Raw genomic sequence first — 25,887 nt, 5'->3', positions numbered from 1 at the left:
AGGAACCGCTTCTGGGCTCCGCACCCTCTGCCAGGATGCAACAGTGGCGCTGGCAAGCAGCTCCCTGCCAACACAGAAGACAGAAAACCAACAGCAGCACGACATGAACACTAGAATTACATCAAGCTGCGAAGTTTCTCTTTTATTAAAGTTAAACAACAACAACAAAAACCACACACACAGAACAATATGCAAAGAGAAGGCGGGCCCTCTGGCGCTCCGCCCCACGCCTTCAGTTTCGATTCCTGAAGGCAAGAGGCTGCCTCGTCGCCTGCCTCCTTGTCTCCCGAGGCAGAGAGGCAACGATGAGCGACCCGGTGGTGTGCAGCTTCCTCACCAAGACCCTGTGTGCCCAGGGCGGCCGGCTGGGGCTCACAGAGCTCCGGGAGCACATCGACCTGTCGGAGCAGCAGCTGATGGAGACGCTGCGGGCAGCGGGGCCCCGGCGGTTCCTGCTAACTGCAGATGACGGCCTCCCCACCGAGGTGCTGGCCGTGTCGGACGTGCGGGTCTGTGTCCTCAAGGAGTGCCCGGGCTGCGACCGCCTGCACCTCTGCAAGCTGCACCTCGGGGGCAAGTGCAACCTGGGTCCCAGGTGGGCACCCCTGGCTGGGGGGCGGCTGCGGGGCAGGGGGGCACCTCCGTCTGCTCTGTGGGTGTGTGGATGGGTGAAACGTTGTGCCAAGGGTGAGGTTCAAAGCAAAGCGGCCCCGAAAGATAGGTGCTGCTGGGGATGGGGCTTCGTTTCCTGCCCGCAGCACCCCCTTTTCTGCCCTTCTTGGGGGATGCAAAGGGCAGGCCAAACAGCCTTTCAGGGGATTTGTTTTCGTTCTTTTTCCTTCCCCAAGGCTAACCAAATCTGGTAGCTATTAGCTAAGTAAATAAACAAACAAAAAAGTCAGGAAAGTGAAACACAAATGCAGAAATGAAAATGGAAAGCGGTACAATGAGAATGAGTTTGAAAGAAGAATTTCCTGTTGGAGACTTCTGTTGCAGCTCTTGGTCCTGGGGTGTTATCACACTGGACTTCTGCCTCCACAAAGCAGTTCCTCACATGCTCAGATGGGAAGGAGATGGAGGGGAAAGGCCTGGTGTGTATCCAGATGGTACAAGTGAAATACTAGGATGCTAAAACTCTGTTACTCTTTGTTGCTTTGATGACTTGGAAAGATAAGGCTACGTAGGATTTGCAGTTAGAAATATCTTCAGGTGCACAGAGGCACCCCCACTGGAAGAACAGAAATATGCAATGATTTAAGGAAATCATGTCATGCTGGAGTGCTCCTGGGCAGCCTCCTGCCCCCTCAGTAGTGCTAAGAGTTTAAAATTGCCTTTGTGTGTATTAATAACTAACACAAGTAAGGATACACCTTTCAGGTGTATTTAGGGGATGAAGGATGTTGATTAAAATGAGGAGACAGAAAGAGTGCTACATGGTCCACATGGATCAAGACAGGTTAATTTTTAATTCATGGGATAGAATTAAGGCTTGCTTCCAGATCTTGCATCCTTTGTTGTTGGAAAGGAAAACATCTGTGCAAGTTACTGGGGTCTTCCTGTTCAGTGAATTACGACTTTTAGTCAGACTCAATTAGTTTTTAACTTGTGTCTGACCAGTATCTTTTCATTGCTTTTTTTTTTTTTTTTCTAAATGTATTGCTAAACCACAGTTGATGACTCATCATAGCATTTCTGGATTGTTTCAACCTTTGACTTAGAAATGAATACTCAAATGATATAGATTGTTGTGTGGCTGTTGATGGCATCAAGTGGCCGCAGAACTTGGTATCCTTATAAGATTGTTTTTCAGGACAGTGGCATATTCCCACCCCTCAGACCCTGCATTCTTATTTATTTGGTTACAAAGCAATGTGTCCTACAGTTGGGTGGTGAAATGTCTACATAAAATTGTGTAATGTAATTCAGCATGCCAGGTAAAATGTTATCACAATCTTCAGTAGTTAACTAGTGGCTAAAAGGAAAAAACAGAACAGGGGTTTGAGTCTGACAGGGTAACAGGTACATATTGGTTGAATATGTATGGCCTTAAAGCTATATCAAATTATGTTTTTGAAGGGCAAGCTTTCATGAAACTATTTTACTGCATTAAATTATTGCATAGATATGCCTTATTTCTCCTCATACCTGATTTTGAAATATCTTTACAAATAAATGCAAAAAAATAGAATCTCCCTTTCTTTGTAATTCATGCTCACTAAACATGTTTATATTGAGTTACTAAGTAGTACCAGCATTTCATTAGTGTCCTTTAAGCATTCCTTTATCCAAAACTCCAAGTTCATGAACTTCCATGGATGTTATGGTTTGTTGTTGTTATTTTAAAACTTCCCACCCAGCAGAGATAATATCGTGTTGTGTTCAGCTTCATTATCTCTTTGTTTTGGGCTCTCAGACTGTTGCATCTTTCCTTACATGCTATCCCTAGGACAACATTGTACATGCATGAAATCGAGCTCATTGCAACTTCTATCACTGCTGATGTATATCCTCTAAAATTAGCATTCCCTCCAGCTGTTCAGGTTGTGTGACTTGACTTGCCTTTTACTGGAGAGGAAGAAAGTGTGGGGCAGACAGACTTGGCTTTGTGTCTGTGCTTTCTTACAAGCAGTCTGGCCACATTTATGTTAAAAATGGAAATAATAACAGTACTGTATTTCAGAGTGATTATTCTGCTTGCTTCATACTCTTGCTAATTTATTATCTGCATGTTCACAGAGGCTTTTGCCAAAGTTCCTTTATTTCCATGTTTTTTATCAAATTGTATGTTATCTAAGGCTCTTTAAACCAACTTGACTGAAAAAGTGAACACATGATATTTCTGTCTATTTTCTTGCAGAGCTTGTAGGTACTCTCATGACATCAGCAGCACTGAGAACAAAAAAGTCCTAAAGACCCATGAGTTGTCTGGCCTCAGTGAGGATGAGCTGCGAGTCCTGCTTCTCCAAAATGACCCTTTCTTCCTTCCTGATGTGAGTTGTTCTGATTTCTTAAGCTTTTGTTTATTAGGAATAGGAAAGGGTAAGAAAGAAGGTGGGGGTCTGATCTCAATTTCAAGCTCTTAAGTTATATAGTACCAGAAATATTAAGATTAGTCTGAATGAACTATGAATGGGAATGGCTGTCTGTGAAAGCACCTGAAGAGCAAGGGTTGTAGAAATGCCATGTACTGATAACTAAAAAAAAAAAAACATGACAGCAATAAAACTGGTAAACACAGAGGAGCATCTTGTTTGCTTAAATAGCAGAAGGCCTGCACTTGGTTTAGGTTCTGTCACATATAACTTGTCAGCAGAAGAGCTACCCTCTGACAGCAGGAAACGTACAGCAAGCTTCCATCTGGCCTGTTCTGCATGCCATTCCTCTTCCTGTTAGCCCAACAGGATGCCTATAAAGTTACTCAAAACAAGCAAACAAAACATGTCAGCAACTTCATCAGAGATTTACAGATGGTGAAGTAAGATGGAGGTGAAAGATCACAGTTACCATACATGCATACAGGGTATAAAGGCCTAGCAAAAAAAACAATTTTGCTGGCTCTTAGCCAAGAGATAATGGAAACTGGGAAGCAAGCACCCCTTTCCTTGTCCAGCCTACATAGGCCTGCATGTTTTGATGTTCATGGGCATACAAGAGTGAGAAACATCTGTGAGAAAATGACCAACTGGCTGCAGTCAGTTTCATGTAAAATCTGTCCCTTCCAAAGTGCACTGAGGCTTATGTACATTACTTTCCTACAAAGCAGCCTGTGTTCAGTTTGTATGTAAGTAATTGCTTTTGTTAAGTTTGGCCGAACAATGCAATCTCTGGTTTTGTGTGCATGTGCATATGGGTAGTGCAATTTTCAGTTTTCAAAGTACTGTTTCAAAGCCAGGAGTATCCTATTCTGGCTACAGCTGTTCCTGATTAAGAAATTACTGGAGTGCTGCCTGCTGCTCTTGTCTTTTGGAAGTTATAGTCTCCACAGATCTGTTGGCATAACAGTTCTATTGTTTTCTTATACCCTGCTGTGACAGTGATGGACTTTGACAAAATAGAACATTTCTTTTTGTGTTTTAAAATATGTCGTGCTGGCAGATTCAAGGAGCATCATGGTGATGAGCAAGAAGGATTAATAATCTTCATCCAGCTCAGCTGCATTCTACAATCTAAATGTTTCTTGTTTAGTTACTCCCAGTAATGAGCAGATAGTATCAGCCATCATTGATTGATATTACTCTTACACTCTTATCTGTAGATCTGTCCAGTCTCCACTTCTGGAGGGCATCATTAATTACCCCTAGTAGAGCACCGTAACTCCTGTTACTGAGTAAAATAGCTCAATCAGTGGAAAACATTGACTTAGGCTATTCTAAAACCTGAGAGCTGAGGGGTATGAAAGCCTGCTTCACTTTTTTTGCTTAGAAATGCTAACTGCATGTTTGCCTGCTGACAAATGAAAACCCTCAAGCAAAATGAATCTTTTGTCTTCTGTGGACTGAATTTGGGAGCAGGGTAAGAAAAAGCAACAGTACCCCAGAATCAGGATTTTCTTATACTTTCCACCGCCTTCTCTCTGACTCTCATTTTTCTTTTTGCTGGCAAATGCAAGGAGCAGTGTGCTTTCTTGCTGCAGCTAAGTAGTGTGTTCTCAGTTTAATTGAGGCACAGCTTTGTTCTGGTTTTGTGGTTTATTACGATGATTGTTACAAAAAGACATCTTATGAGTCTGTTCTGATGCTGTGGGAACACGTGACAATACAGCATCAGACAGACATCTATGGTGGGGCCATGGCATGCTGTGCAGAATCCCCATCCATGGTGAGGTTCAACACCCTTGCTGTTCTTCATGCCTTTATAGTATTTAAAACAAAAACAAAAACAACAACAACAACAACAACAACAACAACAACACTATTGGTCTTTTATCCATACAGAACTGAATGTTTTGTATAGTACACCATGGTTCACCGAGCACATTATGCATTTATGCATCTCCATAGGAGCATAACAGTACATAAACAGTACATACAGGTTGTGTTGTTGAAGGCAGTCCATGTTAATGTTCACAGTATGCTCTCCTGTTGCTTGGCTGTCACTAGTGGTAACCTATGAGCCTCTTCAGCCAAGGCCTACAGATCTAAGCCAGTGAAGGAACTGGAGCATCTTTCCTCTGAGGAGAGGCTGAGGGAGCTAGGACTGTTCAGCCTAGAGGCTCAGGGGGGTCTGAGCAATGTGTACAAATGTCTATAAATACCTGAAGGGAGAGTGCAAAGAGGACAGAGCCAGGCCCTTCTCAGTGGTGCCCAGTGCCAGAGGACAAGAGGCAGTGCGCACAAACTGGCAGACAGGAGGTTCCCCCTGAACATCAGGAAACCTGTGCTGTGCAGGAGACCCCACAACCTCTGTGGACAACCTATGCCAGTGAACATCACCCACACAGTATAGAAGTGCTTCTTATCAGTTTTTCTGCCATAGAAGCTGAATGCCTGTAAATAACAACGAAAAAAATCACTGAATCTACTGTGTGTCTCCATTTTGTGTCATATCTGTTCTCCCTGTTTATAGGTCTGCCAATTTTACAACAGAAAGGGTGGTGTCTGCAACCAGAAAAACAATTGCAGCAGGCTTCATATTTGCCGACACTATCTCAAAGGAAATTGTAAATTTTTTGTATGCAAGAGATCCCATAAGCTCTTGGATGAACACTCACTGAGAGTGTTGGAAACTTCAGGCATTGATGCAAAGATAGTTGCAAACTTCCAAATTATATACGATCACAAGCATGTGGAGTTCAACAAGGAACAGAACAAGGAGAAAAGTAAGTTGTAAGAAAAAATGGGTTTAAATAAGATTTTGAGATTGACAGTTGTAGAAGCTGTTATTTCCTTACCTCACAGCTAAACCCCATCATCACCGTGTTTACTACTGTAAGCCAGTAAAAACTTCGATGAAAAAACAGGCAGATACAATGAGCGAAGAACAGAAGCTACCTTTAGAAACAACAGTGGGCTCCGGGGTGCATGTACCACCTTCAAAAGCTTCAAAAGGTAAATCTAAATAAATACCAATGTTTTTTCCTATTTCCCCTCTTACAACATGGACCTTTTTTTTTTTTTTTTTTTTTTTTTTTCCCCTTCTGCCATTGATCTGCATTTGGGAATGGATTCGTGGCTAAGTCATGTAGGAGGGATAGCTGCCTTCCTATTGTGTGTGATATTGCTATCGAGTGGCTGCTGATAGTTGTGACTAGCTGGAATTTTTAACTGTCACTGCTGATCTGTCAGCAGTGGAGTGCCCTGTAAAATGATCTGTGCTGAATCCTCAACACACAAATTGGGATGTTGCCAGCTAGCTGAGGTTCTATTACAGCACTGCTATTCATTCAGTCTTCTCATGCAGATCCCAGTAGCAACGAACCTCCTCAGAGCCAACTCCAGCTGCCAGCAGGTGCCAGAGGTAAAGATGAAGGTATGGATTTTTTCTACTCTCCAGTCCTGAGATCAGGGGTTCTCACCGGGATTTGGTTTCATACAGTCCTAGAGCTTCCTGTGGCAGTGGGAGAGCAGCTTATGAGTTTACCCTACCATATGCAGAAAGTGTCAGACAGCCTGCAGAGGAGTGTTGAGATTTCAGTCTGAGCACTGTGCAGCATAGCTATGCGTGTGTCCGGTCTGGGGAGCAATCGGGAACAGCTCTGCACCCATTGCTTCCTTCCTGGGAGGTAGAGAGAGTTGTGTGTCTGTGATCTTTTCCTTGTCCCCAAGGAATGGATACAGCTTTAGCAGTAGAGCGGTCATATTGATACATGCTCTAGTGTGTGAATAGGAACTCTTGCATCTCCTGCCCTCCTGGGCAGAAGGGCCTTGGCTTCAAAGGCCTAATTCAGAATACAGGGATAGTCAGATCCTGAAGTGCTTGGCTTGGCTATTACAGTCAACTCCTTGTTATATGTGGGATGAAATGCCAAATGCAGTATCTTTCTTGTGGGGTTGCGTTTTCACAGGGTAAATAAAGGACTGATGTTTACCTTCTTGTTAGGTAAAAAAGACGATTCCTCTGCGAACATTTTGAAGGACAAGAAGGAAGATAACACTGAAGAGATCTGCTTGTTCTATGTCTGGAAGTACTGCAAACATAATGGTGAGCCTTACAAGAAGTAATAGTATTTTGGAGAGCAGTGTCTGAAGAGGTACTGTCCACTTGATGGCTCTGACTAATGGAGGCACATGGCGTGTCAGCACCTCAGCATTGTCCATGGCCAGTTATACATTCTCACTGTTTCACTTTGTTTCCAAGTCAGTAATGAACTCTGTCAGAACTGCAAACATAATTAGAGGAAATTCAAGTGGATACACATAAACCCTCCCTCCTTTTGATGACATGTTTGCGGTCTGTTTCAGTTATGTTGATGAGGTCAGGCCTTGGGAATGATTTTGTAAAACCCTTTAACTGTTAGATGTTATACTTTCTGTAGCTATTAGATAAAATTAACAACTGGCCTTATGCTTTCCTCACTGATGGTTGATAATATGTCATCCTATATTCCTGTTGTGTCTTACGTACGTCTGATAATAGGCATATTCTTGCACCATTAAGTCCTTTAAAAAGTGATCTGTTACAATGACTTAAGAAAATACAGTACTTGTACTATGTAAGCTAAATGTGATTCTTGCTGTGGCCAATAATAGGGATCTGGGGAAAATATAAGTATAAGCAATTGTATTCAGAGAAAGTCCCAGAACAGTCTCCTAAGCCCTAAGTGATTTAGACGTCCTTGGATAAGAGGGATGTAGCATTAAATTTGTCTTCTGGTCAACTTGTCACTTTCTAAATTTCTACTCCCTTTCTGACTTCCTTGTCTTGGCAAAAGAGCAGTTAGCTAGGTCAGACTGTGTTCACTTTTTGCTTAGGAAGTGTGTAGTTAGTTGCTTGAAGATTCTTTGGTCTCAGATGTTTGTGTGTGTTTAACATCTCTGTAGTGGGTTTGTGTTCTTGTAAAGATGTTCTCCCCTCAGAAGCTCCTTTTCTGACTCAAATGGGTAAATTACTCTTTCCCACTTTAGGGTTTGATAATGTCTCTTCTTCACCATTACTTGGAAGAGAGGCAATGCTTTAAAAATAAATGATACCTTTTATGGGTACTTTATGAACCATAGAAATGAAATCTAGCCCAGAGAGACCAAGTGTGTTTCTTTGTTTTGTTTTGTTTTGTTTTGTTTTTCTACAGCATTTCAAGTTAATTTAAAGATGGTGCTTTCAAGACAGGGTATGTTCCACCCCTATAAACAGAAAGAAGTAAAAAAAAGAAAAAATAAGTGACTTATTCTTTTTTCGTAACCAGGGCTAGTTGTCATATGTTCTGTGGTCAGGAAAGTCAAGGGAAAGGAATGATAAAACTTTTTGGCCCTATCTCTGCAGCAGATACCCCAGCCTGGTATCATGTTTCTCAGACTCTCTCTGCTTCTTTAAGACCAGACTTGAGGGTGAAGGTTATGAGCTTTTTGACTTGCATGATGTGAATGGTGTGCCCGGGCTCAAAGCAGCTATACTGTGACCACCAAACAGTTAAACCCAACCACTGGAGAGTTAGTGTGTTTAGCCATACGATGCTTGGTTCAAAAGTTGTGAATAAGAGGTTTGGTCCGTACTCGGATGTGGAGTGCACATCAGCTACCCTAACAGGGAGGCATGGAGGTCGGACTGTGCCTGTATAGAGCAGCATGCATTCATGCAGAGACATTAAGGTCTGAACTCAAATGCACAGACCTAAAAAGTCTTCCCATTTCTGTGTAACACAGGTCCCACATACAAGGCAGCTGAAGTTGTTGCTTCCCATGTTCTGAGAAGCAAAGTAGCAATTCCGACAGTGCCTAACAGTCTTGTTAGTAGGACTGTGTGCTGCATGTTCCAGGATGAATGTAGAGTCTCTTGCAGCATATCCTGTGGAGTATTGCAGTCCTTTATGCTGCTTCATTCGTTGGGCTGGGCCTAAAGAAAACACTTTAACAGTCCATCTTGTTAACCAGGTCAGAAGCTCTAAGGAATTGAGGGAAAGAGAAGTAACTGTTTTGGAGTGCCTGTAAACTTGCCCCTTTAGAGCTGAGAAACGTGGTGATGTGATACATAAACACTTTTTTTTTTTTTTTTTTTGAATACATGTGGCAGGATGAGAGCTTGTGTTGCTTTCCTAGATAATACTAAATAAACACACACCACTGTTGTTTCAACACATTTCTAATTTCAGTGGTCTGTCTTTATTGCTCATACCAAAGCCCAGGAGGTAAAGCCAAAGAATGCAAACAGTGTTTGTTCCTTTTTTTTTTTTCTTGTTTTACTTTCTGTGATCGCAGAACTCTTGACTAAATCTGATCTCATTATAGACAAATGCAGATCGATTCATTACCATTTGCCATATCGATGGCAAGTATTTAATGGGTTCACCTGGAATGACCTTTCCATGATGGAGGAAATTGAAAAGGCCTATTGTGACCCAAAAATGAACAGGTATGCTGATAGCTGGACTCGTTGCTTAAAGTGCTTGAGCCTATGAGGGAAAGCTCTTGATTTCTTCTTAGGGATGTCTGACTTCTATAACTTCTGATTAATGAGCTTCTCAGAGTCTGGGAGGAATGTACAAAGATGAGGGCTTTTTTTTTTTTTTTCCTTACTAAAAAGAAAAGTAAAAGTGACTGCATGTAAATATCACCCCATTTTCATCTTCTAAAGTATAACATGTCAGTATGTTGCATTTAAAACTCTCTGCAGAGTAATAAGTGTAAGCTGGAATTCAGTGCTTAGAGTGTTAGTATTTCAGGTAATAAATCAGAACTTAGTTAGTAAAAATAAGTTAGGTCTCTTAACAGTAGTCCAGAGCTGGTCTATATTATGAAATGCCCTTTCACTTTCCCAATGTATGCTAGGGTCATTAATTATTCCTTTAACTCCTTTCTGAATTCTACGCTGTAAGTCAGCTGCATTGGTAGGGGACCCCAAGTTTGCCCTTGATAAATTGACATTGTCATTTTGGCTCTTGCCTTTTAATCCAGAAAATTATTTTTGTTTGCTGCTTGACTAGGCTGCTGGGTGGTGCAAATCACAAGCAAGATTCCCAAGATGAGGCTGCCTCAAATTAATTTTTCAAGACTGCAAAGAGTAAAATTCCACGTAGCTCCAGGGAGTGGGATTTCTAAAACTCAAAGTTGTGATTGTGTTCTTTGTAACCACAGAAAAAGAACAAAGCTGATAAGCTGCAGGTATTTTTGGCCACGTCAGTAAAGTGCTTACCAGCTTTCATTTTTCTACCAAGAAAAATTTGCCGTGTGCATTTATTTACTGCAAAAATCTTTGCCTGTTGTGTGTGTAGCCCCAGACTGTCTGTGAAGCTGTCAGCATGTAATGTGGCTAGTGACTGAGATGATATTCACTCTCTCACAGGCTATAGCTCACTTCTGAATGCTGGAAGCAGTTTTCAGAGCTGCTATGCATGCTGTGGAAAATACTCTTATTTCAGGCCTAATTAAGTTCAGATTGTCACATTATATTAAAGAAGATTGCAGCAGATTAAACATGGGATTAGATTATTAAAATATGTACTGTTTACTATAATAAATCTCTGAATTTGTCCTTACAGTATAGCAGATAAGAACATTAATTTCCAGACAATGACCTGCTCCTCTTCATTGCTTCGACGTCTCTCTACACCATCATCTGTCACACAACCCATGTTTGTATTGACTACAAAGTGGATTTGGTATTGGCAGAATGACCAAGGCCAGTGGGTTGAATATGGAGAACAGGCAAGTCAACATCCTGTACATCTTCCTCATCCTGTGCTTTGAATCACTCCTGAAGGAATGTGTGGAGCTTCTTCCCTCCACTTCCCTTTACACAAGCAAGGTTAATTGAGTAAATACTTTTGCTTGAATTTCAGTGTCAAATAAGGTAGGGAAGCTACAGATGTTCCTAACAGGTGTAGTAAAATGGTAACAGGTTGGAGGGGAAGGAACATGCCTCTTCTCCTTAGTGTGAGATTCAGTACAAGCAATTGTCTTTCCTTGTACCTGGATGATTTGTCAAATCTGCTTTCTTGACAAAGATCTTGATGGTGAGTGCAAGAAGACAAAATAGTCTTTTTTTTTTTTTTTTTTCCAGCTTATGTTGACTGTTTTTAATGATGCTTGTTGGTTTCTGCCACCAGATTCCGTTTTGGAGTTGTCCATGTGTTCTACATACCTGAGATACGTACCTTTTAATCAGGAAGTAGTCTTGCCTGTTTTAAGCATTGCTCTTTTGCCTCAGAAATATAAAGATTGCTGTCTCAGGTCAAACATCACTTTTTTCCTTGTGTGGCCAAATCCTCTTTAATAGGAGAGTGATCTATCTGAAAAATTGCCATCTGATGCTACGGGGACAGATGGTTCTTTAGGGATCCTGGGCAGAATGAAGATGCTACTAAGTTGTAGTTATAATTGAAGCTTTATTATTCCACAGAATTTTGTAATTAATGTAGCACCAGGTTTTATGATCAGCATAGCACAGTATTTTATAATCAGCATATCTTATGGTTAATTAGTGTTTGTTCTAAGCATCTGAACCCCCTGCAGGCTGGGTCTGTCACAAATTAATTTGGACAAGCTAGAACTTAACAGGAATTAGGTTTTATTAACATTTTATGGTAGACCACAGAACTAGTTTGTGTGATATTTAGGGATTTAGTTAAAGATTTGAGAATGGCAAGGTTCACATGAGACTTACTGCAAGGTATAGGGGTTTCTTAAACTTAGTTGCATGCTTTAAGGACATTTTCCATTTTGGTGCATTACTTACGCTTTTGTTTCATCGGCGTATTCAGCAGATGATCTTTGAATCTCAACAATCTGGCCTTTGGTGAATTACTCACTTTCCTCTTTTTTCAGCATATGCAGCAGAATATCTTAGAATCTAGAGGAGTCTGCCCTGAGAGGCATGCCAGCTCAAGGGGAGTTTTGGTTCATAGCCCACTGCGATCCTGAAGAGCTCAAGGGGCTCTTTGCTAATGACCAGTATTTATAGGATCACAAGATGATCGACTCTTAGTACTTTTACATCCTGGCTATGAGATAGACAAGGTAAATCTGGTATTTTCCACCAACCATGCCATTCTGGTATCTTCCAGAATGTCCATTTCTGGTACTTCATAGACTCAGCTATGATCTAGGCCATAAGGATTTGGAACACAATCAAGGAGTTTTGTACTCACCTGTTTGTACTCACCTGTTACACCTGTTGCCCATTGACAATAGAAGAATGATGTAACATTAGTTAATCTTGAACCACAGCTGAGTTTGGAGGAAGAACTACTCCACAAAAGGGTCAAATCCTAACACTTGGCATGTGATATAACAGTCACAATCTACACTTGGAATACTTGGATTATGAGTCACTCAGTCCTTGAAGGAAGCACAGTGGTGGAGGCAGCCCTGGCTGCTGGGGGATCACGGGTTTTGGCATCCAGCAGCAGCTCCAGTCCACGTCCCACTTAGGACCTGTAGCTGCTTGGCTTTACAGGCAGTGCTTCGTGTGCTCTTACACTTCCCTGGGCTGTAGCAGGGTCACCACGTCCTGTTTGGCCAAGTGCCTGAGACCTTGGAGACTGACGGGGAGGGAAATAGTTGGCCTGATGCCCAGAGCCTTCAAGACCAGAAGGGAGGGAAGAAGTCAGCTTGGCACCCCAGGGCCTTCAAGGCTAGTGAGGAGGGAGAAAGGGGGGGCTGATATATGACAATCTCATTTACAAATAATGGCCGCTTACTCTACAAAATGGCATTAGTTATGATAACCATATTACCAAGGATCAGGAGTAGGGGGCACTGGTCAGAGAAATACAGGAAAATAAATAAGTAAGGCATCTCTCCTTCTTCTCAGGAAGATCAGTTTTCCCTACCTGGTTCACAGTGTAGCTGCACAAACAGTTTTCTTGGCTGAATGCAGAGTTGATCCAGGGACAGGGAAAGGTAGGCAGCGGAATATGATATATATAGTGGCTCTGGTAAAGTTGGGCCTTGATTTCAATCAGCAGCTTAGATAGAAAGCATCTCCATCAGCATACTCAGATGTTTTACATTGGTTTGTAAACTAGAGAACTATATTTGTTATAGAGATTTACATGGGATACTTGTATGTCCAGTATTATGTATCTCCACATATTTAGGAGTGTTTGGTACTCACAATAGGCCACGACAGTTCTGGCTGGATCCCTGTTCATCCTTCTCATTGCTTCCTCTTTCCTTCTACCCAAACTAGTTATCTAAGGTTTAGTCTTGACTATGTTTAATCATTACTCTTCTCTCTCTCTTGTTGTTTTTGTTTGTTTGTTTGTTTGTTCGCTTTTTTCCTAAAGGGAGAAGGTGATGTTGTGAACTCGCCATCTTCTGACATACTTGAGAATTTGTATCTGGCAGATCCAGATGCCACCGTACCTTTCCAGGCTGGCTTGTATGGTTACCAGCTCAATTTTAAAGGTACTCATTTTAAAGGTTCTCATTTACAGCTATGCAAGGTTTTACAGAAGTTAATTTGCAAACTATCCCAGCTTTTCAAGGCTATGCCTTACTTTACTAATGTTACCATATTTGCTCGCTGGAAATGAGGTGGTGACAGAAGTGATTCCTTACAGAAGTACCCTTCCCCCTTACTCCTTGATGCTCTCTAGACTCACATAGGAACAGAAATCAAAAGATCAAAGTCTTCACATAAAGTCACAGTAAACCTGCAGTAAAGTGAGATAATCTCCCTTTCTGTGCTGCTGGAGCAACTTTTGAAGAGCACGAATGACATATAGGAGCCAGTAATATAGGCACAGGCTGAATAAGAGTTACAGGGAAGGACAAAAAGCTTACATAAGCTTTGTGCAACTATTCTTCAGCAGATAACATTGACAATGAATATGCCATTTTTCATTAATGAATGATTATCATTAATTAATGACCCTATCAGCTATACTTATTCATTACATTTTTTCCTTTTCCTCTCTCTTTTTCCCTCTAGAAATGACCCAGACAAACATTTATTCTAAAACTCAAAGACGGGTCTGCAGGCGACCAAAGTTTGTGTCTTATGAAGAAGTGCAGAAGATAAAGCAAAGGTAAACGATGATCTTAAGTTGTTTCATATTTGAAAAGTATTTATAAGGCAAAATTGCTGCCAGTGTTGATAGTAATTGTGCAGAGAATTCAGCTGTTGCTAGAAGAAAACATATCCACTTGCTATACGATGAGCTGCCTGCTCAGTGCATTGCCTCGTTTCTGGGATATGTTACTCCAGGAACCACATCCACAGGATTGGTGATGGACAATCATGTCTTAAATTGGTACATGAAAGAGGGCTGTGACAACTGAATGGCAGCTTACAAAATGAGTGTTTCCCAATTTCTCTGTGGTTTATTTTGTTTATTTTTAAATGTAGGAATTGCCCAAAGGGGATGCTGCCAAATTGAATAGTCAGAGCAGGACTAGAAATGATAACACTTTCGCACTTTCTTTCCCTTTGTTAGCAGTCAGAGGGATTCTTCTATTCCAAATCAAGCCTGTCCTCCCCACTGGGATCCATTTGACTTGTCTGACTTAAAATACAAGGTATCTTATTTTTTATTTTATTTTTATTTTTTAACTACTCATTCTAATGATATTAAAAAGTAGTCTTTCTGGAAGAGAAACACAGACTATTGAAGTCCTACAGCATGCTAAAAAAAAAATGCTTCTTGGTATTACATTTGTCCTTTTATATACTGTTTCTGACCCTGATTAAGGAACAGTGCATCATGTTGAGCATAAGAGGTTTTACTCAATGATTGTTACAAAATCTTGTGTGATATTGATCAAATTATATTGGCACAGACATACTGATAGCTAAGGGAAGGACAGAAGTAATATATTTTCAGACTAAGAATTTCTTCTGGCTATTTTCAATTGACAAAGAGCTCCATTGCTATTTTCACTCCTTGTACTTGATTTTCCCTAGTGCTAATACATTGGGAAAGGCATGAGAACCAGAATTATCATGCCTCTTAGCTTCCATGGTCTGGTTTCTGTTACTCTGCTTTGTCCTGAATGTTTAATTTTACACTGACTGCCTTCTGTTGGATTGTGCCTTACTGAATGTAGTACTAGTATCTGTCTGTGTGTGTGTATAGCAAATTCATCTAAACACAGTTCTGCTAAAAAAAAATAGGTAAAGTTTAAGTCAATTGCTTGGTACATTAGCTCCCTTCATATAGTTGTTTTTCACAATTTGTAGAAAAACAAACGGGCAAACGATAACAAAACCACTAACTTTTTCAGACTGTAAAAGTTTCAGGTGTCTAGCACCTGATGGTTGAACTAGTAAGAGTTTGTGTGGGAACCTAGCAGCCAGACCTTTTGAAGATTTGGACTTGTGATACTCTGAGCTCTGTCACAATAACAAAGACAGCTCATTGGCTCTTCCCTTGTCTTTTTAGCAACTTATCTGAGTAAGACTTGATTTTTAACATAGGCTTGATTTTTTTCAAAAGAATGACATGAAGACAGGTAGCTCAGTTCCTTATAGGTCTATGAGTTGTATGCACTTGGTGCTTCCCTTATTTATTCTGAAAATTTCAGTCTGAATTTTAGTTTAGTCCATTCAGTTTGATGTTTCTGGAGTCGCTGAAGTGAGTGTGAGAGGCTTTGGAATGTGACATGCAGATCCGTGGTATCTCTGGTGGAACTTGTGCGGATGAGTGAAATTAAAGATCATTTTGTTTCCTAGAGCTCAGTTTGCTTGCTGAGTTGTGACCTAAGAAAACTGTCTCTTAATTTACAAACTGAATGCCTTTCAAATGAAAGGAAAAGTTAATTCTGTATCTAAAAAATGACAGAGCCCACAGTACTTTTTGATACTAAAAATGAAAACCTGGGCTAGATTAAATAATTCTGTGGGGCCCTAAGCATGTTTTTTGCAGTAGGTAATATGGACTGGATGGGATTCTGCATGCATGTGGTGACCATCTGACAATTACGACCTGATGAATTCCCTTCTCTTCAGATACTGATAAATAATCCTGGCAAACATTGCAGCACTGGAAGTGACCCGTTATAAAAAGGAACACCTATGAGACAGGGAGAGAGTCTTTCTTGCTTAAAAAGAGCAGCTCTGTTTTGGTAACATTGCTTGTTTTTTGAGTGTTGCAGTGTCTTAATCTGTAAATCATTTAGTCATAGTGCTATAGAAAGTAGAGTATATGAAAAGCATGTTAGATGTTGGTAACAAACACCAGTTGGAAAATTGGTGTGAATCTCTTTGTTGTCTATGTTTAACAGACAAAGTGAAGTTAGTAGCTGATAAACCTTTTAAAGGCGAAAAAGGAATTGATATTTTCTTTTCATATTGGGTTTTAAATTGTATCTTTAATGTAGGACTGAGAAGTGTGTGTAATGAAGGTGGTATGTTTTTATGTCAGAGGATTAGTCTTCATGTGGCAGCGATGTTTCAGAATCTTGACAATGTGTGCTGAAGACTGGTGTGCTGAAGACTGCTATGCTGTATCAAGGATGAGAGCTGATGTGTCATAATGGGTTAGCAAATGGTTCTCCTTGCTAGGATTTTCCTTTTTAAGTTTGAAGATGAAAAGAGATAAAGAAAAGAGATAAATTTTTGTTATTGCTAAGCACCAACCTGCTACAGCAAGGTGGTGTTACCTTTCGTTAGTAGGGGTTATGTCTTTGGGGAAATAAAGACTATCCCAAAAGAGAGTTTATGCAAAGTAGAACTGTCTTTGATGTGATTGGAAGCCATCACATCATAAAATAATTGAAGTACCCATCTTACAGCTTTAGGCATTCTGTTGTACCTGACATTCTGTTGTACCTAGAAAGTTTACACTTCCTTAGCAAAAGATTGAACATAGCAAATGCGTATTTTATAGTCCAAGTAAGAATTATTTATGTATCAATAAAAGATGTAGTATTAAAATATGTTGACGTAATTTTCATCTTGTAGGTGACAGTAAACTGCGGTGTCATAAAGCATGCAGATAATAAATACTAGCTGATCCAAATTGTTTTGTGTTGCATTGTGAAGAGGCTTTGCAAAATATTCTTGTATTAGGGCATAGGAAATGTTCTTCAACTGTGTAAAAACTTTTTAATAAATACAAAGAAGTAATTCTTCCTTGTGCAGCTGACTTTATTCTTGATCCTTATAAGACTCTCATAAAATAAACCTCTTCTTCAGTAAGTATTTAATGCATGGGTTAGACATGATATCTAGAAAAACACTCATTTATTTATATGCACCTGTAAAATTTAATCCCTGTTTTATCTCCTCTACAAACTTACCCTTCTAAAATGTGCATCTTTCAACTGATAGGCTGAAGTATTGATTTAATATTACCTCCCTGAATGACCACAGCTTTCCTTCTTAAAACACACCTTTGGTAGGTGGGCTGCTGGGTCTCTACTGCATGACTGCATGTCTACTGCATGACATCAGTCTGCCAGCATTAGGCATTTTCATCCTAGTTTACAGAATATAAGTGCCCATTCTAGAAGATCAGAGAAAATTGGGAAAATTATTCATGATGTAAGCGGAAGAGCACAAATCGTGTTTAAATTGTTTTACATTAACTTTTCTCTGGGAAAAATGTGCATTTCTTCATGGATTTTTAAACACAAAGTATGGATTAATAGACTTTGTTTTCTTTAGGAAAGGAAGAAATATATATGTTTACGTGAGTATTTAGTGTAACATTCCTATTAGAATCTTAATTGCTCTCATGTTTAGAAATGTGGCTTTTTTTTTCTTTTTTTCCTTAAATCTATATTTAAATGCAACTTTCCAAGTGTTAGCTTTGGAAAGCTAAGGGGGTTTGATGCTTGGAGACTGCATGTGCGTTACAAATGGTAATTGTTATCTAATACTTTTGTTCTTAATCACCTTTGTTCATAAAACAAATATCTGAAATTATCAGTCAAGTTTGCTTTTTGAGATTACACTTTCATTGCGATTTATAGCGACCAGTGTCAACACTTGGAGATGATAAAAATTTAATTGACCTCTTCTTCACTGTCATTGTCCTTCCTGAAGAGAGGTGAGGTGTCCTCGCAGAGCAGGAGTGACATACTGATTTATATATTTATTGTTTGTCCTATTTATTCACAACAATCTAAATCATTAAATCAACTTAATGAGGGCCATTAAGTTAAAAGAGGGCCATTCTGAGTGTTTGTCTGCTGTAATCAGGCTTCTCTGTGTTATGAGCTAACTGAAGCCTCATGCTTTCTGCTTTGGTTTATATTTTATAGGCAGTGGAGATCAGTAACACATCCTCTGAATACAAAGAAATAAAGAAGCAGTTTGAGCAGACTATGAAAACCTACAACATCGTTAGAGTACAAAGGATTCAGAATCCATCACTCTGGAAAGTATTTCAGTGGTTAGTATTTGTTTTGTCATCCTTAAGGGCAGGGGGTCTGCAAGAACTGGTGTCCTAAATCTACTTCCTATGAAGTGAAAGAGGTTGCCACCTGTGCTTTAACTTGACTGGTATTTCCTTTTTAGGGACAGACTGAGGAGTGAAATTAAGTGATTAAGTCCTATCAGTCTAAGATGGACCAGAGAAAGCCATATTCCCAGGGAGAGCTTTCCTTTGCATGACTCCTTCGAAGGTGAAGGAGGGGGTGACAGAAAGACATGAATGACACAAAACTGTGATGAGGATATCAACAGTAGCGTGGAATAGTATATTGTCAGAGGGGTTGAGCAGAAACTGCCTATTGCACAAATGTTTATCTATTATAGTATACAAAGTACTTGTTAAAAACACTTGTTTGTGCCAAAGAGGCAGTGGGAACAAACTGGCAGACAGGAGGTTCCCTCTGAACATCAGGAACCCCTCTGTGGGTGATGCAGCACTGGCACAGCTTGCCCAGGGAAGTGGTGGAGTATCCTCAGACACAGACACAGAATTATCTAGGTTGGAAGAGACCTCCAAGATCACCCAGTCCAACCTCTGACCTAACACTGAAAAGTCTTCCATTAAACCATATCACTAAGCTCTACATCTAAACGCCTTTTAAAGACCTCCAGGGATGCTGACTCAACCACTTCCCTGGGCAGCCCATTCCAATGCCTATCAACCCCTTCAGTAAAGAAGTTCTCCCTAATATCCAACCTAAACCTAACCCTGGCACAATTTTAGCATGTTCTTCCTCGTCCTGTCACTGGGCACATGGGAGAATAGACCAACCCCCACCTCTCTACAGTCTTCTTTAAGGTACCTCTAGAGAGAGATAAGGTCGCCCCTGAGCCTCCTCTTCTCCAGGCTGAACAAGCCCAGCTCCCTCAGCCGCTCCTCATAGGACTTGTTCTCCAGACCCCTCACCAGCTTCGTTGTCCTTCTCTGGACTCGCTCGAGCACCTCCATGTCCTTCTTGTAGCGAGGGGCCCAAAACTGAACACAGTACTCGAGGTGTGGCCTCACCAGAGCCGAGTACAGGGGGACAATCACCTCCCTAGACCTGCTGGCCACACTGTTTCTTATACAAGCCAGGATGCTGTTGACCTTCTTGGCCACCTGAGCACACTGCTGGCTCATATTCAGCCGACTATCAACCATCACTCCCAGGTCCTTCTCTGCCTGGCAGCTCTCCAACCACTCATCTCCCAGCCTGTAGCTCTACTTGGGGTTGTTGCGCCCCAGGTGCAGGACCCGGCACTTGGCCTTGTTAAACTTCATACAGTTGGCCTCAGCCCATCGGTGCAGCCTATCCAGATCCTCCTGCAGAGCCTTCCTACCCTCAAGCAGATCGACACACGCACCTAGCTTGGTGTCATCTGCAAACTTACTGAGGGTGCACTCAATGCCCTCATGCAGATCATCGATGAAGATATTACAGAGGACCAGCCCCAGTACCAAGCCCTGGGGGATGCCACTAGTGACTGGCCTCCAACTGGACTTGACTCCATTCACCACGACTCTTTGGGCCTGGCTACCCAGCCAGTTTTTAACTCAACAAAGTGTATATCAGTCCAAGCCCAGAGCAGCCAGTTTCCTGAGGAGAATGCTGTGGGAGACGGTGTCAAAAGCCTTGCTGAAGTCAAGGTAGACCACATCCACACTTTGGATAAGCGCTTTGTCACTTTGAGGAGATCAGGTTCGTCAAGCAGGACCTGCCTTTCATAAACCCATGCTGACTGGGCCTGATCACCTGCTTGCCCTGCAAGTACCGCGTGATGACTCTCAAGAGGATCTGCTCCATGAGCTTCCCTCGCAATAAGGTTAAACTAACTGGCCTATGGTTTCCCGGGTCAGTCCTCTGGCCTTTCTTGTAGATGGGCGTCACGTTTGCTAGCCGCCAGTCAACTGGGACCTCCCCTGATAGCCAGGACTGCTGATAAATGATGGATAGTGGCTTGGCCAGCTCCTCTGCCAGTTCTCTCAGTACCCTTGAGTGGATCCCATACAGCCCCATTGACTTACATACATCTAAGTGCTGTAGCAGATCGTCAACCATTTTCTCATGGATTCTGAGGGCCACATTCACTGTGCATCCTTATGCTTTAATCACAGAATCACAGAATTTCTAGGTTGGAAGAGACCTCAAGATCATCGAGTCCAACCTCTGACTTAACGCTAACAGTCCCCACTAAACCATATCCCTAAGCTCTACATCTAAACGTCTTTTAAAGACTTCCAGGGATTGTGACTCCACCGCTTCCCTGGGCAGCCTGTTCCAATGTCTAACAACCCTTTCAGTAAAGAAGTTCTTCCTAACATCTAACCTAAAACTCCCCTGGCGCAACTTAAGCCCATTCCCCCTCGTCCTATCACCAGGCATGTGGGAGAACAGACCAACCCCCACCTCACTACAGCCTCCTTTAAGGTACCTGTAGAGAGCAATAAGGTCGCCCCTGAGCTTCCTCTTCTCCAGGCTGAACAAGCCCAGCTCCCTCAGCCGCTCCTCATAGGACTTGTTCTCCAGGCCCCTCACCAGCTTCGTCGCCCTTCTCTAGACCCGCTCAAGCACCTCCATGTCCTTCTTGTAGCGAGGGGCCCAAAACTGAACACAGTACTCGAGGTGCGGCCTCACCAGAGCCGAGTACAGGGGGACGATCACCTCCCTAGCCCTGCTGGTCACACTGTTTCTGATACAAGCCAGGATGCCGTTGGCCTTCTTGGCCACCTGAGCACACTGCTGGCTCATATTCAGCTGACTGTCCACCATCACTCCCAGGTCCTTCTCTGCCTGGCAGCTCTCCAACCACTCATCTCCCAGCCTGTAGCTCTGCTTGGGGTTGTTGCGCCCCAGGTGCAGGACCCGGCACTTGGCCTTGTTGAACTTCATGCAGTTGACCTCAGCCCATCGGTGCAGCCTATCCAGATCCTCCTGCAGAGCCTTCCTACCCTCAAGCAGATCGACACACGCACCTAGCTTGGTGTCGTCTGCCAGCTTACTGAGGGTGCACTCAATGCCCTCGTCCAGATCATTGATGAAGATATTAAAGAGGACCGGCTCCAGCACCGAGCCCTGGGGGATGCCACTAGTGACTGGCCTCCAACTGGACTTGACTCCATTCACCACGACTCTTTGGGCCCAGCTATCCAGCCAGTTTCTAACCCAACAAAGCGTGTGCCAGTCCAAGCCAAGAGCAGACAGTTTCTTGAGGAGAATGCTGTGGGAGACGGTGTCAAATGCCTTGCTGAAGTCAAGGTAGACCACATCCACAGCCTTTCCCTCGTCCACCCAGCGTGTCACTTTGTCATAGAAGGAGATCAGGTTTGTCAAGCAGAACCTGCCTTTCATAAACCCATGCTGGCTGGGCCTGATTGCCTGCTTGCCCTTCAAGTGCCGCATGATGACTCTCAAGAGGATCTGCTCCATGAGCTTCCCTGGTACTGAGGTCAAACTGACCGGCCTGTAGTTCACCGGGTCTTCCCTCCGGCCCTTCTTGTAGATGGGCGTCACATTTCATTACCATTCTAAATGGTAACGAAGAAGAAAAATACTTCTCAAATAATTATTTTGACCTGTAAAGTAATTGAACCCTGGAAGTTATTGTCTAGTAATTCAATAAAACACTTCTATCTAGCAAAACTTAGGCACCTGGAAACATGTAATTTTGTCTACCTTTTATCCTTCTCCAATGAGGTATTTAAACTAACCAGGCAGAGTTTGACACAGTTATGAAGTTCTCTATCAACGAATTGTAGTCCATTGTTCTTATCACTTTACTAAGGCAGTTCCAAAGTTGGAAGTATTCTCCCCTCTACCTTGGTCTGCTAACTTTGTAGCTGATAACTTCCTGAAGAATGTTACTTTGTTGTCCACTTCAGCAGCTTCTGAAAATCTGTGGGAGGTCATGATGCTGTGCAGTAGTGATGGGAGATACCAGTTAAGTCTCCCATTGTCATTTCCTCTTTTGGTACTACTGCTCATAGCTCGCTGTCTGATGCTGGCCTTAAATTAATAGGGTCTTCAGTGGTGAAGGAATGGTCAGTTTATCTCTTTTTGGCCCTTGTCTCCTCAGCAGAATTGCAGGGGCAGGATCTCAGGGTGGTGGAGGGTTATGATGGAAGATGTGATACAGGGAATGTCAGGTGCGTGCAGAAAACTTGTCTCAGCACAGCCCTGTCCTCTTGCAGGGTGATTGGCCCCATGTGCATGGCAGTTTCAGTCTACTGGAGGAGCAAACAACAAGCCGCCTCTAGGCTTTATGCTGGAGCATGGATTAGTACAACCTCCACTCTGCAGCATTTGTGTGTGTATGTGGGAAGGGACAGGAGACATTGAAGCAGAACTAGTATGACCCTGCACAGGAGCAAAAGCAGTGGGGACTGCAGTAGTGTCAATGCTTGCTTAATTCTGGCTTTTGTCAATGAATTGATCTAGAATTGCTGGGCACTGGTATCTGTAGATCATTCATCTTGCAATTTTTCATCATGCTGCTAGTCTGTCTCATCTTCCAAGCCGAGAGAGGAGAAAGCAGACAGGAAATCTATCCAGCTAATATTTACATGTACACCCTGTACTTTTAATTATTTTTTTAAACCCTTTCTCTGTTTTCTTCCATGGCTCATGCTGTCCCATACTGCCTTTTTCTGTTAGGAAAAAGGAGCAAATGAAGAAGGAAGCTGGAAAGAAGGAAGTAAACGAAAGGCTCCTGTTCCATGGAACCAAGGATGCCCGCCTGGAAGATATCTGCATAAACAACTTTGACTGGAGAACTTGTGGAAGCAATGGAGCCATCTATGGAAAGGGTATGTAGGAAATGACTGAGTGTCAGACCTCAGAACCCCCTGATTTTGAAGTCTTTAAAGATGAAGACACACCCCCCGAAATAAATAAATAAATAAATAAATAAATAAATAAATAAATAAATAAATAAATAAGGTAGGAATTGGTGTTAGCATCTTCCTTCTCTCTGGGGAGGACAAGAATTTGCTTTGTGCAGCGGTACGCTTTTTCACAAGGTGTTGAGGGACTTCGAAAAAGCCCCTGTAGCTGGAGGTGGGATCTTCTAAACATTCAAGGTCATGATTTAGACTTGCCAGAGAAATAGCTGCTACTCATGGCAGGGAACAAGAAGGTGTGTATTCCCTCAGTATGATCATGGAAGTCTTTCTGTTTTCTTGTCTATCCCTCTAATAGCAACACACATACCTGTAGTGTTTTTATGCTGTGTTTGGTTTTTCTTTATAATTATTCCTATAATAGCAAATTCCAAATAGAAGTTCTGAGGTGAAACCCTTTCTCTTGTAAAATAAGTAAGTAAATGCATCTACAGTATTGTGTAAACTGAGTAAGAGGAGACCTGAAAGTTGGATCAAATGCCTCCTGAAAAAGGATGAGATGTTCTGTTTTCACTGTCATTTTATACACATCCCTTATAACCATGTTTTTTTTACCTTTTTCTAGGAAGTTACTTTGCTAGAGATGCTTCATATTCCCATGAGTACTGTCAGTCTGCAGTGAAAGCAAACGTCATGTTCATGGCTCGTGTATTGGTTGGAGATTATGTTCGAGGCAGGGAAGACTACGTTCGCCCCCCACCAAAGTCTGTTGATGGGCTTTGTTGTTATGACAGTTGTGTGGACAACAAGTTAAATCCCTCCATTTTTGTTATCTTTGAAAAAAATCAAATTTACCCAGAGTATCTGATAGAATATAAGGAGGCAGAAAAAAAATGTATTATATCTTAAAGTGATCAGAGCTGTTTGTAGCCCTTGTGTTATCTTCAAAATTGCAGGTGTTCTCATATTTCTTTTTAATACAACATTTTTGAATGTTAATCCAAAGAATTTTTGTGTTGAGGAGGGCTGGCAAAACAGATGTTGTATCTGTTGAGACTAATTTCCTTGTCTTCTCCCTTTTCTCTCCCAAATGAAGCATAGATATTTGGATAACCATAGCAGAAAAATCAGAATCATGGGACAGGAAATTGAATGCTACAACTTCTGTAGATAAATAATCATAAACACATTTTCTTGGAAATACAGAGGATTTCTCTTTATAAAAAGGTTTGGTTAAGAGAACAATTAATGGTATGGTAGCTTTTAAGCTCTGTTTTTTAGCAGTTCTCAAGATTCTAACAGCATTTTGCAATGCTGAAGGCTTTGTAGAGACTTGAAAATTCTTTTCAGTGCAGAAGATGACTGTACTCAATCCTCTTGTCTATCACGAATCTAAACAAGTCAGTGTATAGAAGAATGACTTGACTTAGTTTTCGAAGTGCTGTTTATTAATACCAGTACTAGTTTGAAGTTTAAAATGGTAAAACGAAGAATGAAAAGTTTAGTTTAACTTCATGGTGTAAATTCTGGAGAAGTTTTGTCTGTACAATGGCAGCTGCTGTTTTGATCAGGAAACTGCTGGATCAAATTCTTTTTGCAGATTTGTAGTAACTTGCTCTGTGACCTATACAGAAATATATCAGAAATGAAACTATGAAAGTCACAATTTGTGAATAAGATAAACTAAAATTTGGTGGTTTGGCTGCAGCTAATGGTTGTACATACATAAAGGCTGTGCGACAGTCAGCTAGGCTTTCAAGAGAATGTGGCCATGTACTTTCTCACTGTGAACACTTGCTTAGCAAATGCTGTAGGACCAGAGAAACATCTTAAGAAACGTTGATCTTTTCAGTCCTACTTGTGTAAGTTAATTTTTGTTTTTCCCAAAATAAAAAATAACTGGAAGAGACCAGTTATTTTACCTCAATGCCAGTGGTAGAACTACTGGTATTTCGTATATGTGTTTTGTTGCACACAGTGCATTCATTTGAGAATTCACTGTCAAGTGTAGTTCCTCTTACTACTTCAAGCATGGTGATCCTGGATACTGATTACTTTGGTCCATTTTTTGGTAATTTTCTTTTTCGTATTTGTCAGTGAGGTACAACCATACTAACAGTGGTTAAACCCTTTTAATTAAGTTAGATGTTTTTTCTCATCCCAAAAGGATAATGTCATATAGAGATTCTACTGAATTTTACTAATGAATTCGTAAGTAAATTAAAGACCTTCTGTAGAAAGATATCTTATTCTGGCAGTGCAGCTATTGACAGAGAAAGTGTTGCTGAGGCTAAAGAAAGACTAATGGTTAATTTAAGATAAGCTTTACAATAACACAAATAGCTTCCTAGTAATTTGCATCTTGAACACAAGTCTGTCAATCCTGTGTACTACTAAAATTCTCAAAGTTACCCAGAGAATGGGAAAATATATAAAACTAGTATATCTTATTAGAATGACTGTTTTAGAACTAAATGAAAACAAATGCACCAAATGGGAAAGTTTTACCTATATTCAAATTTCCTCACTTTTGGTTTGCCTGTAGAGTTCCTAAATCACTGGTTTTTGGCATGTTTGCAAATAAAATGTGTTTTCAGTCA

General features: G+C 41.4%; 1 protein-coding gene across 6 annotated transcripts; it reads left to right on the top strand.

Moving 5' to 3' along the window:
- The first annotated feature begins 221 nt into the window (after positions 1–221).
- Positions 222–25,887, top strand: LOC137843281 (protein mono-ADP-ribosyltransferase PARP12-like). Of its 6 annotated transcripts, none has more exons than XM_068658374.1 (14): positions 222–595; positions 2,858–2,990; positions 5,566–5,818; positions 5,898–6,047; positions 6,400–6,468; positions 7,048–7,140; positions 9,381–9,504; positions 10,631–10,796; positions 13,379–13,499; positions 14,026–14,122; positions 14,531–14,612; positions 18,300–18,430; positions 23,103–23,254; positions 23,913–25,887. In XM_068658374.1, exons 1-14 carry the CDS (start codon positions 306–308, stop codon positions 24,194–24,196), a joined length of 2,145 nt encoding a protein of 714 aa, XP_068514475.1. In that variant the 5' UTR covers positions 222–305; the 3' UTR covers positions 24,197–25,887. The 6 variants fall into 6 exon arrangements, with proteins under 6 accessions (XP_068514475.1, XP_068514460.1, XP_068514466.1 ...); XM_068658359.1 differs by having other exon boundaries at positions 7,039–7,140; XM_068658365.1 differs by having other exon boundaries at positions 7,039–7,140; positions 10,631–10,800; positions 13,383–13,499.

This window comes from Anas acuta, chromosome 1 (genome assembly GCF_963932015.1).
Source record: "Anas acuta chromosome 1, bAnaAcu1.1, whole genome shotgun sequence".
NCBI lineage: Eukaryota > Metazoa > Chordata > Aves > Anseriformes > Anatidae > Anas > Anas acuta.
This window is presented reverse-complemented; position numbering and strand designations above follow the sequence as displayed.

Coding starts and splice junctions, on each gene's coding strand:
- LOC137843281 (XM_068658359.1), top strand. CDS start 306: ATGAGCGACCCGGTGGTGTGCAGCTTCCTCACCAAGACCCTGTGTGCC. Junction 6,048..6,399: donor ACCTTCAAAAGCTTCAAAAG/GTAAATCTAAAT, acceptor CTTCTCATGCAG/ATCCCAGTAGCAACGAACCT. Junction 14,613..18,299: donor TGTCTGACTTAAAATACAAG/GTATCTTATTTT, acceptor TATATTTTATAG/GCAGTGGAGATCAGTAACAC.